The sequence below is a fragment of the Lissotriton helveticus genome, chromosome 5_1 (assembly GCF_964261635.1).
Source record: "Lissotriton helveticus chromosome 5_1, aLisHel1.1, whole genome shotgun sequence".
Lineage (NCBI taxonomy): Eukaryota > Metazoa > Chordata > Amphibia > Caudata > Salamandridae > Lissotriton > Lissotriton helveticus.
Window position 1 is genome coordinate 1,589,682,302 of NC_136065.1, and position 14,578 is coordinate 1,589,696,879.

The following is a 14,578-nucleotide window of genomic DNA, read 5'->3' on the forward strand; positions in this document are numbered from 1 at the left end:
TGGTCCTGCTAGTAAATTATGGAAATACTTTGATGGTCTATCAGTGTGTTACATTGTGAGAAAATAATGTTTTTATCACACTGTAAAAATAACCAACAGGCAGGTTGATCCTGAATTAGAAACATAATCCTTGAAGCTGAGTTCTGGGAGTAACCAGTACAGGGGTTCTACAGTGGAAAAGAGATCACCGTCTGGTAACTTGTTATCGTTTATATATGTCTAAGCGCGGCAGCATCCCTTCCTCCAGCCCCTGGGACTCCTAGAATCCCTGTCATGGCATCTTTTTTTGGACCGGCCAATGTAGCTGGAGAAGAAATCCTGAAGGTAGTTCCACTGCTGCCGAGAGAGAACGCGGGGAGGAAGACACCTCAGTCTGCCCCTGCCATGCAACACCACTGGACGATCCCCTTCTCTTCTCTAAAGGTTGTAGTGGGCAAAGCCTGGCTTTTAGGGAGAGGCATTGCCGCCTATAACTCCAACGAGCAGGAATCTATGCAGAGAGATCCTCCTTTCCTGAAGCCCCGTCCTGGTCCTGGTGAGAAGTGAATGGAAGCCACTTTCCTGCTGGCTTCAAAGGCTTGTTTAGGGGAAGAGTGTGGGTCTGATGGGGCTGTTTGGAAAGTTAAGTACCGGGGAAAGCAGTTTGTTCCCTACCATCGCTGCCCCTCATAAACCCTCACACTGGTGGATGAACAGCATGCTCCTGTGGAGCTGGCTTAACTAACCATGGAGCAGACACCAATGGTACAGCTTCTCATGTCCTATGGCAAGGAGGAGTGATGCTCAAATCAGGATTCATAGGGGTAGCATTGTGACAGGGATATGTGGCACGGGAAGGAGATTTTCAGATGCTCACATAAGAACAAGTGAGCTGCTACACTGTCTATCATTTTGGGAGTGCATTGCCCCTTTTTGCTATGGATACAGTTGCAAGAAAAAGTCCAAACAAAAATGTTTATGATAGAAACATGACTTGAGCACCTGGCTTGTAAAACCGTGTGGCATTGAGATGCTGATGAGCCGGTCTTCTGGGGACTTCCTGAGCCCAGCAGAGACAGCTTTCAATATTCTGGTCTCCTTCCTAACCAGCATATGCTCATTGAGCATTTCAAGACCGGACACTGTTTTAAAGTGAATGCTAGGAGGAGGATCATTGGGTGGTACATATGAGTACTAGAGAGAAGTGTCTAGCCTGTTGGGGTATGGATGGTGTTGCTGTGCCTAATGCTTGTATGGTGCACCTGGTGGATTAGTCCGACAGTGGCTTAGCTGGAGTGCCAAGCGCCCGAATGCATTCAGGTAAAACAGACCCCCAGCCCTCTTGTTGGTAGTAAAAGAGAGAGTTTGAATGCATTGTGACCCCCGGTCCTCTTGATCCCTGTGAAACTACACCTGCTTCACTAATGATAACTAAGCCCCTGTGGTCAAAAGTTTTATTCGTGTTTCGTTTTGGCTATTTCTTTGGTTTGATGTCTCAAAAAATAACACAGACAACTGTCTGGTTACTTATACCGTTCCTTCTAGAAGTTCAGAATGACATTCAATGAAGGTAGAGAGCCCTATAATCGCTTGAGGGCTCCTAATAGATTTTAGCTAAAGCTTCTGCTGTTGGAAATCCGGGGAAGGAAAGAGAGCTAGCCACCTCAGTGAAAGCCTCAACCACTATCCATGTGGTAGTGTTGACTTGTCAGCTGGTTAAGCGGCATACCAGGGTAGACCGATAAAAGATGCATAAGGCCTCAAGTATGTTATTGACAGTTCAGCTTTTACACTGGTATATTTTAGGCAACACCTGCTCAGAGTCCTTTCTACCATGCATGCATCTGGACAGGATCTTCTCAGGTTCATCACAGTGCCTGTCGTGTCATGAAAGTGCATCTGTCTTGGTGTTAGTCACATCTGGTTTGTTCAGAACAATAAAATCAGAGCTAGAAAAGAACAGCCCCAAGCCCTTTACCCCAGGCTGCCTTTGATTTACGCCACAGGTTTCGTAGACTCTGGGCCCAGAGGTAATGGAAGTCTATCCATTGAACCATTGTCTGAACCGTGCATCCACTCTACCACGGGGGGCGGTGATTAATGACCTTCGTGGTTACAAAACTGCATGCACACAAGCATCTGGCAGCACACTGTCATGTATATGTGGCATGCCCAACTACAGGCCTTCCTCCAGCACCTTCTTCCCAGGTCTCTGAGTTTCACAGTCATGAGGCCACTTCCTTCTGGTAGCCCAGCAGCGGCGGCTCCTCAGCTATGGCGGAGGAGCATCGCCCCACTTGCCAGTAGCCAAACAAACAACAAATAAAACTATAATAAATCCTTGTTTATTATTGTTTTATTTTTGCTCTTGGGGTGGGGCCAGGGTGATGCCAGGCTGGTGGAGGAGTGGTTGCACTGCTATTCAGTGCGTATGACGGTCTGGTCGGTCGTCTCAGGCCAACCAAACCGTCATGCGCACTGAAGCTGTCTCCAACCCGAGCTGTGCTGGTGGGTTGGAGTGAGCAGGCACAGGCTACAAGTCTAACTGGGATCGCAAATGTCAGCGCTCAGGCCAATCCTGACGCTGCTTTCAGCAGCATGAAAGAAGCATGAGGATTGGCTGCAGTGGACTCGGGGAGTCTGTGCCTGCAGTGGAGAGGAGCGCCGTGCAGCAATGTGGCAGGGAAGTGGTTTTAATTTTTTCTTTTTATTTGGCTCGTCATCCGTCTGTCCTTCCCTCCCCACCTACCCAGGCAACTCTATTGACACACCGGCCGCTACTGAGCCAAGTCCTCCTGGAGAATGGAGTCGTGATAGCAGTGTCACTGCTGCTTGGCCAATGCCCAAAATGAGGAAATTGACTCTACCCCCCAAAAAGAGGAACCAGCAGACTGTGGTCGGAGAGCACCGGAAGCTGCAAAATGATCTACTCATGTCCTTGATACACTTCTTCAAACCCAGCTGTAAAACGAGCAACAGTCTGTTCCTTATGTGTTTGACACTTTGGTGTGAGGTTGGAGTGTGAGTCTGATGGTGTTGGTTGGAAGTACGATTCCAACTAGTGGTGTAAAGCAAAATGATGGGGTCTCCTCGCAAAATGTGGTGGGTGGTTTCTGAAACTCTTCTAGTTCCATAGATACTCTCAGGCCTCAAGCTGACTGTGGCCCCTGATGTGCAGGGTCCCCTCCTCCGCAGCACAGGGGCTGCAGTGGCCTGAGTTATGCCCCTGATTGAAACCTTGCACCATGTCATAAGGATACCATCGACCTTATATACCAAACATTTTTCCATTACGAAACCTGTGCTGCGCTAAATGGCGGACTTTGCAGGGGGAAAAAAGCAAATATTGTGATGCATCAAAGTGACATATAATTCACAAGGTCAAAATTACCAATGGCAAGTAAAAAAATGTAAGTGATTGGCAAGGAAATACATGTATCTTTGGTTTGTAATTGTCAGCAGTTGTAAAGCATTGCCATTTTTACCAACTGCCCATTTCATTTGGTACCACTTTCACTGGGGATGCTGTACCACTGCAAGCGGCAGCTGCATGTATCAGGGAGAGAAGACGCAGTCTCATGGACCACTGAAAGCCCTCCGTCGTGATGTACCATGTTATTTTGTGCAGTGACCACTGTTCCAGCAGAAACAGAGGTCTTCTCTGTGCATTTGAATGGGTCTGCCTTTCTGTAAATGCTTGAGGACTGTGGATTGATCAAGCATGTGAAGAATTCGCCAGGTCGGATTGCAGAAGGTCTGCAAAGTTAGGTCTGTAATACCACCTGCCCAAGGCTTCATTTTGCTTTGTGTGCTTAGTTCTGTTTTCATTTGGCATTATGATGCTTTTGGTAGTTGTGGGTCTTGCTTTTCTTCCTTCGAACCAATTGGACTAACGCATACAAAAACAACAAGCTCTAGCATAACAGCTCAGGAATGGAAACATGAGTCCTGTCATCATGTACAGCATCACTTTTAGGACATCCTCATTTCTCATTCTTCATCCCTACTTCTTCTCACCCCTATTTTGAATCCATACTAAATTCTTCTCATCCTTTATCCCTACTTCTCATCCCTCATCCCTGCTTTTCATTCCTACTTCTTATCCATCAAACATATTTCTCATTCATCATCACTACTTCTCTTCCACAATCCTTACTTCCCATCCCTGCTTCTCATCCCTACTTCTCATCCCTACTTCTCGTCCATCATCCCTTCTCCTCATCCATCGTCCTTACTTCTCATTCATCATCCCTACTTCACTTCTATTATCCCTACTTCTCACCCCTAATTCTCATCCATCATCCCTACTTCTCTTTCATCAGACCTACTTCTCATTCATAATCCCTACTTCTCATACATCACCCCTACTTCTCATTTCTACTTCTAATCTATCAACCCTATTTTGCATCCCTACTTCTCATCCATCACCCTTATTTCTCAACCATCACTTTTCTCATCCGTCTTCCATACTTCTCATCCCTATTTATACTCCTCATCTATCATCTCTACATCACGTTCCCAATCCCTCAGTCATACAAATATACATGCATTCCTTCACACTGATTGGTTGACAACAGCCAATCAGAGTTAAGCAAGTTGGTGTGCTTAACAACATTGAAAGTGTGTTGGTAAAACTGAGAAATGAGAAGTAAGAATGATGGATGGGGTATGAGAAGTAGAGATGATGGATGAAAAGTAGAATTTACGGATGATTCACGAGAAGTAGGGATACAAAATAGGGACGATGAACGATGGATACGAAATAAGACGGATGGATGAGGAGTAGGGATGATGGATGAGAAGTAGGGAGGATGGATGAGAAGTACAGATGAGAAGTAAGAATGATGGATGAGAAGTAGGGATGATGGATGATAAATTGGGATGAAGGATGAGAAGTATGATATGAAGTAGAGGTCATGGATGAAAAATAGGGATGAGAAGTAAGAATGATGCATTAGAAGTAGGGACGAGAATTTGGGATGATGGATGAGAAGTTGGAATGAGAAGCAGAGATGATGGAAGAGACGTAGGGATGATGAAAGTAGTAGGGATAATGGATGGGAAGTAGGGTTGATGGATGAGAAGTAGGGATGAGAAGCAGAGATGAGTGATGAGTTGTAGGAGAAGTAGGGATGATGGATGAGAAGAAGAAATGATGAATGAGAAGTGAAAATGACGTATGATAAGTAGAGTTGATGGATGAGAAGTAGAGATGAAGGATGAGAAGTAGGGATCAAAAGTAAGGATGATGGATGGGAAATAGGGATGAGAAGTAAGGATGATGGGTGGGAAGTAGGGATTATGGATAAGAAGTAAAAATGATGAGTGAGAAGTAGGTGCGAGAACTAGGGATGATGAATGAGAAGTGAAAATGACGTATGAGAAGTAGAGTTGATGGACGATAAGTAGAGATGATGGATGAGAAGTAGAGATCAAAAGTATGGATGATGGATAGGAAATAGGGATGAGAAGTAAGGATGCTGGGTGGGAAGCAGGAATTATGGATGAGAAATAGGGATGAGAAGTAAGAATGATCATTAAGAAGTAGGGATGAGAAGCAGAGATGATGGAAGAGAAGTAGGGATGATGAAAGACATGAGGGATGATGCATGGGAAGCAGGGATGAGAAATAGGGATGATGGACGAGAAGTCGGGATGAGAAGCTGGGATGATGGATGGGAAGTGGAAATGATGGATGTGCAGTAGGGATGAGAAGTAGGGACGATGAATGAGAAATAGGGATGAGAAGAAAGGATGATGGAAGAGAAGTAGGGACAATGGATGAGAAGTAGGAATGAGAAGCAGGGAAGATAAATATGGATGAGAAGTAGGGATGATAGATGAGAGGTAACGGATAAGAAGTAGGGATGATGGATGACAGGTAGAGATGTGAAGCAGGGATGAGAAGTAAGAATGATGGAGGAGAAGTAGGGAGTCATGTTTTTGATGGCAAAACATGGAGCCTTACATGTATGCCTGCCATTATAACTACACACAGGGTTATTGAATGCACTTTGCTAGGTTTGAATGTGCTTTGTTTGGTGTTCTCTTCCACACCTCTATATTATTAATTTACTGATACAGCGTGTGATATCCATCCTTGACACTCTTGATTCATGTTGTTCAACTTTTAGTGCATATCCCTGTTAGTGACTCCCATGAACCCTAGTAATACTCACTTCATTTGTTTGACAATCGTGCTTTTTCCTGATTCACCAGCTCCTGGAAGACACAGAGGAGAAAACAGAAAGTGAGATTTGAGAATTGGAACACTGTGATAATCAGATTAATACCAGCATGAATTGCTTGTGTTATCATGTGTTTACCCATGACCTCTGAACCCCCTCCCTGTTTTTCATATTTCCGGGGTACACTCCCTCAAGAATGGCTTTCGAAGCCCAGACTTCAGGCTAGAAACGAGCAGCCGCGGCCGCGGCCCGTGCAAGTAAGAGCGGCGAGGCAGTGGGGCTGCGTGGGGGCGGATTTCGACAGACGCCGCCGCAAAATTAAGCATTTATTTAATTTTCCCTCATGGTCGTTTGTTGAATACCCCCCAAACCCGCCCCACCGCTCTGACCTTCATGGGCCACGGCTGGAAACGAAGCATGATTAAATGAGGACTCCACCTTTTCCGAGGCCCTCCTGACTGCAGCCCCACAGCCCCAATCTCTGCTTCACAGTGTAGGCCGTCATTACGGGTCCCATGCGAAACCGCGACATCCATGCAGGATTTTGCAAGTGTGTCGCAATTACGAATGGGTCAGATTTTTCTCAACCTTCGGAATTGTTTAGAGGTAAATATCGCAGGTCAAACTAATGAATATTTATAGGTTGATAAGGCCTGATAAATACCATGACGTAGATTTTGGTATGGTGAGAGCCCAAATCTGCATGTTTTTTCTCGCACAATTGAGGAAGCTTGGAATAGGTACTATTTATCTTATCCAATAAAATCTAAACAATATGGATTCGGTATTTAACTGGCTAAAAATGTAGCATCTGTACTCTGAGGTGCTGGTTATTCCCATTGGAAGGACATTGTGATGGGGGTGCAAACTGTCGAACAATGGACCTCCCTCTGCCAGACCACCCACCCACATATGACCGCCTCATGTTTCTGACTTACATAGAGTTTAGAGAAGGCTGAAACCAATTTTATATTTACCACATTAAATAATAAATGATTAACACTATCAATGGCCCCAATAATTTAAATATTAATTGGCAACATCAGGAGGTGTGTGGCAACGAACAGCTATGCCAGAATATTTCAAATTAAGAGTGCATCATAATCAGGCCCGCAGAGGGCTGTGAGCAGGTGAGGATTCAACCTCTAATGAATGTTACTAGGTTAGTTGCCCATGTAGGTCATCAAAGCGAAGCGACGGTGATCAGGGTCTTCCTGAAGGACACACAGGGGAGGATGATGGACTTTAGATAGTGAGTCGTACATCAGCTATACTGAATGAGGAAGCCCCGCCTATATCTTGAGGCATGCTTCATCATAGGCTTCCTCACCCCACTGAAAGGTGTACCCCCTAATAAAGGAAATACCTTGGATTTTCCTTGAGGTATTTTTAGCCATTTCTTTATCGGTCCCCCCATTATCCAGTATCTTTTATTAAGAGCTCCCTGATACTATGGTTGAGTCCGCCCTGGTAGTACCATCTTACAAGGGTGGGGTGAGGATGCCTAAAGTGGGTCATCATCTTCTGGGTGTTCTGGGGAAGATCCTGATCCCTTCAAGCACCTAGCACTTATCTCTGAGGGTAAGCGATGGTTGGGCCTCTGTCTCTCTCTGTGTAATAGACTTAGTTGCCCACACGACCCAGTCGGTGTCTAGATACGTTGTCAGCTGCCTTCTTCCACTTACCATGATTAGGAAACCCCAAGTGAGGGCGATGCTGGTACTTTTACCTTCCAAATATTCATTACCGTCAAAATGACAAGCTGGTACCTGCATCTTCTTAGTTGTGATAAGATAATGCTGCAGCTAAGGAAAAGATCTGAGAGTGGTTGGTGATCTCATCAAAAAGGTCTGAGCTGCTGGTCACTGTCTCCCACTATCCTGTGCAAGCGCAGCTTGTGATGGGCAAACTTCACACACTGACATTGTGTCTGCCGTGAGTGGTAGTACGCAGATACCTTCAAAGTATGCTAATGTTGAAGCCTCATGATCTACTGCGCAGTCAGGCAGAGGGGCTTCTACAAGCACACTAGTCCCCCACCCTTGCAACAACCCCATGGCAATAGCCCTGGGGATATTGGCAGATTCGTGGTGTTGCCTGTTGCTGTTCTTGTCGGGGCAAAACTTGAATGCAAATCTTTTCCTTTGCATTGACTTTTATAACTTGATTTTTTTTAAATAAAAGCCTGTTCTCCCGGCAGCACTTCCAGGGCTCTTTCATATGCCGTATGTGTGGTTTGAAAGGCTGGGGGTCTTTGAGGTTCAACGCTCTGCATCTGTTGTGCAGAAGTGCTTCTTGCTCTGACTGAGTCACGTTCCACAGCTCTCGGCCGCAGCATCTCTTCAGATCGCAAGTCCCTATACATCTATATGTCCTTCCATTCACACTGATGGGAGCCACATTGTAAGAGGGAAACACCTCAGTGCACCTCAGAGGTGGGCTAGAGGTTCTATAGCAAGTACTTTCAGAATAAGGAGACCTGGACAGGAAGCAACTTTTTGTCACAAGTCTACTAGAAAAGGTAAAAGGAGGCTTCGATTGGGATGGACTTTTTTGATTTTCATTTCCAGATAATATCGTCCAGATTAGCAGAAGCATTTAAATACCAGATAGTGAAGTGTACATAGAAGCTACCATAGTATTCTGTAGTTGTACTATTGAATATCGCGGCCATGAATATCGTGGTACAGCAATATCGTACACAAAACAAATCGAAGACCAAAATATCGAAAGGTAAGTGAATATTGAGGAATTATAGATTCACTCCACATCTCCGTAATTTTAAGATATACACATTCAAGGTATGTGGATGTGATCGAGGTATAGAAAATCATTAATTAATTACCTCTTTTGTTTTTGAGATTTGCCTCCTTCGACATTCTGGCTTCGATATTTAGAGTGGCCACTGTATTTGCTTATGGCATTTACGTCTTTTATTCAGGTATCCACTTATGGCACATACATGTACTTGGCTTTTCCTGGACACCACCATATGTACTGCAGCCTTTTGACTGGCAAACAGTGAACATGACAATCAGGAAGTCTGGCTGACATGAGATTATAGTGGTCAGATCTGAGACACTGCTGTGTCGCTGCTACTACAAGTCTATCTTTATTGGCTAGAGAAGGAAGTGTGTTAAGTTTGCCGCCTTGCACCGTTTGTTTGGAAAGCCGGGAGCTCAGTCGAAGGCGAGGAGTCTGGGTGTACTGTCTGATGCAGAATAGTTCTTGACCCCTCTGCTTGCCAACACAGTCCAGTACGGGAAACATCATTTACTACGAAGGCATCACCACGCATAACGTTTACCACGGTACACTTACCACGCAAACGTTTTTTCAACGCGGGTGCCTTCCACGACCGTCTTTACCACGCAAGTACGTTCTGCGTGGGTTGGGGGAGACGTGGTATTCCTTCAAGTCGTTCTGCGTGGGCTTGGGGGGGTTGGGGGGGTTGGGGGGGTCTCCCCCCCCCAAAAATAACAAGCGGGTTACTTAAATAAAAAAAAACGCACATTATTTTAAAAGTAAAAGGAAAGAGCCTCCCCCAAAGACGTGCCGTGTACGTCAAAATAGCAGTCCTTTTTTTTATTTTGGTAGACGTGTTTTGACGCTTGTTTCCAAGGTGGATGGAAGTAAGGGCTACTGTTGAAAGACGTGCAGGTAAGACGTTTCTACGCGTGGTATAATCCTTCGTTGTAAATTGCAGCGTGGTAAAGCCACGTGCGATGTAAAATTCGCGTGGTAAAGCCATGCGTGGTAATTGTAAGCGTGGTATAATCATATATTCGTCCAGTACTGTTAGAAGGAGGCAAGAGCCCGCAGCTCTGCTGTGGGACATAGGCCGCCATTAATCAAAAATGGGGTAACCCAAAAGATCTAGGACCTGGGTATTCAAGCAGTATTCCAAAACAATGGTCCATAGACTATTCTATTTAAACATTGCAGTACATCAACACTTAATAATTGAAGCTTATGAGTATGCACATTCTACTCTGGATCAATCAATGTATCAGTGTCATAAAGCGCAACAGCCAAATATCAAGTGAAGGCAAATTATTATTTATTGCCGAGCACAATTACGAACAATAAAACATTACATGTGGGTCATACTGGTTGCCCCGAGGGGAGCGTGCAAGATAGAGAAAAATAATCGAAAAAGATTGAAACAAGAAGGAAGATGAAAGATAAGTGACATAAAACACAAAACACTATTTTATATATTTACAATATGGATCAAAAATCATCCATTTGATTGGACTGGCCATCTGATTGGACTGGCCTCAACCCATTCAACGCATGATTTTGTACATTTCTTAAAACATAGAAATTTTATCAAATAGTTGTGCACAGAAAAAATGGGGTATCTAGGTCCAGGTCCAAAGGGGGGGGGGAGTTTTTTTGTCGACGTTTCGACTCGACTTAGGGTCTATTGGTAGTTGTAGCCTTGACCATGCGAGTTCATCAGGACTATAAAAACAACAACTGGCAACCTTAATTTTGTGGATGACCCTATAAAACAAGAGAGATAGGTCTAAGTACGCTGTTGCTGTAAATTTTTAAGAAGGGGGCATGAAAATAATCGCTTACCCTTACCCTCATTGGTCAGTTCCAGAGTTTTTTTATTAATGATTCCTCAATCAATGATAGCGTCCTCCTACAATTGAATTAATAAAGTGTATGAGGACCCCGGTATTAAGAGGTGATTAAAATTATATCAACAAATTAATCAGTGGTTACCTTGTCTTCTGCTACTTGGTGTCGCCCACAAGAGAGGATCTCTGTAGTCGTTTCGTAATCAATATTGTAGGGATTTATGGAACAGTTACGTCTCTACAAGAAATATAATGGGGTATTCATTATATTGCCAGCGCGAAAGAAGGGATGGATAGCAGGGGGTGGGGGGGGGGGGGGGGGGGAAGGGGTTAAGAGTCCGATATTTTACCTTCTTATTTCTTTTTTTCTTTTATCCTTATTTTCTTTCAGTACTGTTCGATCTGATCCATCATTAAATGTAAGCAACTATTCCAGGGACTCAGGCTGCTTTTTAATTCTGAGACACTGTTAACGGAAGAATAAGGAGGAGTGTAAATACATACCGACTACGATGGGAGATATAGTCCTATTTTGATGTTCGTTGTGTGAATAATATGATCACTTCCGCAAACGAGTTCTGCCACGTCCCGTTTCAGATGCGGAAAACTGATGGAAGGGATAGACAGTCGTCCGTATTAGGTAAGCGCGGTCCCCCCTTTTTCAACTAATTCCCATTCCCACGAACTCTCCCAGAATTCGGTATGTATTTACACTCCTCCTTATTCTTCCGTTAACAGTGTCTCAGAATTAAAAAGCAGCCCGAGTCCCTGGAATAGTTGCTTACATTTAATGATGGATCAGATCGAACAGTACTGAAAGAAAATAGAAAAAAAGAAATAAGAAGGTAAAATATCGGACTCTTATCCCCTTCCCCCCCCCACCCCCTGCTATCCATCCCTTCTTTCGCGCTGGCAATATAATGAATACCCCATTATATTTCTTGTAGAGACGTAACTGTTCCATAACTCCCTACAATATTGATTACGAAACGACTACAGAGATCCTCTCTTGTGGGCGACACCAAATAGCAGAAGACAAGGTAACCACTGATCAATTTGTTGATATAATTTTAATCACCTCTTAATACCGGGGTCCTCATACACTTTATTAATTTAATTGTAGGAGGACGCTATCATTGATTGACGAATCATTAATAAAAAAACTCTGGAACTGACCAATGAGGGTAAGGGTAAGCGATTATTTTCATGCCCCCTTCTTAAAAATTTACAGTTACAGCAACAGCGTACTTAGACCTATCTCTCTTGTTTTATAGGGTCATCCACAAAATTAAGGTTGCCCGTTGTTGTTTTTATAGTCCTGATGAAGACTCGCATGGTCAAGGCTACAACTACCAATAGACCCTAAGTCGAGTCGAAACGTCGACAAAAAAACTCCCCCCCCCCCCCTTTGGACCTGGACCTAGATACCCCATTTTTTCTGTGCACAATTATTTGATTAAATTTCTATGTTTTAAGAAATGTACAAAATCATGCGTTGAATGTTTTGAGGCCAGTCCAATCAAATGGATGATTTTTGATCCATATTGTAAATATATAAAATAGTGTTTTATGTCACTTATCTTTCATCTTCCTTCTTGTTTCAATCTTTTTCGATTATTTTTCTCTATCTTGCACGCTCCCCTCGGGGCAACCAGTATGACCCACATGTAATGTTTTATTGTTCGTAATTGTGTTCGGCAATAAATAATAATTTGCCTTCACTTGATATTTGGCTGTTGCGCTTTATGACACTGATACATTGATTGATCCAGAGTAGAATGTGCATACTCATATCTTCAATTATTAATTGTTGATGTACTGCAATATTTTAATAGAATAGTCTATGGACCATTGTTGTGGGACATAGGCAGCCATCATGGCCAAAGTGTTAGGATGCCCATGATAGGCATTAGAGCCTCCTGTCCCCACTCCGACTGTGAACTTCACGGTCACACGTTGGTGGTAGTCCAAGAGGTGGACTCTGCATCTGATGCTTCCAGAGTTAAGCCGAAGATGCTAGGACCAAATTCTTCCGCATTCCTCCTCTATTGTCCCAAACATAACACGCGCTCTAGGTCTGCACATGTCCCAAAAACGGACGTTTTTGGAAATCAGAGGCACTGAGTGGATTTCCTGCCAGAAACCCAGTACCTGAACCTACAGGGAACTTGTTCAGAGTGTCTCAGGCTATGCCAGAAATCCCTTGACCCCCCTGTTCACGCAGTTACACAGCTAGTTCCGCTATGAAACATGACAATGTCAGGACAAGATTTTATTTCAGGTTTTACACCCGCATGGCACATTAACAGACGTATAACATAGATTTTATTCTGCTTTTCCTGGAGGAGGGGCAGGCTGTGCAAGTGTTACACCTCAGCAATTCCTCTCTCAAGGAGCATACGCAAAAGCGCTTGGAGGATGGGGATTCGTGCATGTCCCACATTAGAAGACTAATTCTGTCTTCCTCTGCGGAGGAGGCTCCAAAAAAACAAATGTCATTACCAGGATATGTATACTTAAGGCTGTGGTCTATGTGCTATTTTCACAAAAAGCTGATTTTTTTTATTAGCCTTCTTAGCACCTTTGTAGGAGAAGGCTTGCTCCCTACAGGCAGCCTTACATCTCTGTGCGAATCATTAGCTCACTCCTGGCTTCCTGCACCCATCTGTTTCTGTTTGTTAGACTTCACCAGAAGGAAATACGACTAAATGTGTCCCTTGTCAATGAGCAACATATGGATTCTTGTTGCCATGAGATTTCCTCTCCTTCTATTCTGACAGCACCTTCTTGTGGGGCTTCCAAGACTTCTTTCAAAAACAGTTGAATTGCAACATTCTGCGCCCTGGAGCACTACACTCTGTGGTGAAGGCAAGCCAGACAAATCAGGGTTCAAGAGCCCCAAAGGCCTCGATGGAAGACTTACATTTATCATATGGGAGAGTCTTGATTTACAGGGAGAACGCGACTACTGCCTGCTTGCAGAGTCAAGAGTGAAGGTACAAGTTCCGGTGCTTGTTCTCTATGGTTCATGGTTATGACTACTCACCCCCAGGAGAATGAAAGCCTGTATTGACTTGGTAGGTTCCACCAAACTCTGCAGAGCCATGCCTAAAGATTGCTGTGGAGTGCAGGGCTGAAGCTGCTGAGATCACCCCCATGAGGGGGCATCCCCCTCTGAGGACAACTACAAGGACACACGATGATCAGGATGGTCGGATGCAGGTGTACTCAGGATGTGTTTACCTGTTATGGTCACCGAAAACCTTATATATCTTTGTACTAACAGTACTGCTCTTGAAAACCTCTCAAAATCCCCAAATGTTTCCAGTTGTAAATGATGCTACGGCCCTCAAGTGGTTGAGCACATATCTGCTTTGTGGTATCTGCTAACTCTGGACCAAGATGACTCCTTCCTTGCCCCTTCCTTTCTCAGAGGGAATGCTTCCTGAGACGAGCACTCGGATGCACGCTCTTCTGCCTACATCATAAACCCAAGCTTAGCATCTTAAGTGTCTGGCTCCTTAATCTTTCGCAGAGAGCACGTTAGCTTCTCAGCAGAGAATCTAATCTTCACACAAGCTGCCTTAAATAAGAGTTTGAAGTCACTACCTTGCCTTATGCCCAATGTTCCATGCCTGTTTCCTCGTTAGTGTGTTCTGGGTTTTAGGTTTTCCTTCTATAACTTGTGTTTCCATCACTGGTTCCTACAGACATCCGCTTACGGCTCTTTTTCTTTTTAGAACAGGATAATACACTGCCACTTTAAAGAACTTTGAGATATTTCACTGCCCGTCAGGAAATATCATCTGGTATGAAATA

At 44.1% G+C, this 14,578-nt stretch overlaps 1 protein-coding gene across 1 annotated transcript in view; it reads right to left on the reverse strand.

Annotated features, from left to right (window-relative positions):
* Nucleotides 1-14,578, reverse strand: part of GNAT2 (G protein subunit alpha transducin 2) — a 106,319-nt gene that overhangs the window by 52,916 nt on the left and 38,825 nt on the right. Inside the window, exon 2 of the mRNA XM_078644768.1 lies at nt 6,159-6,201. Coding sequence (XP_078500894.1) covers nt 6,159-6,201 — 43 coding nt within the window. The remainder of the gene's footprint in view (nt 1-6,158; nt 6,202-14,578) is intronic.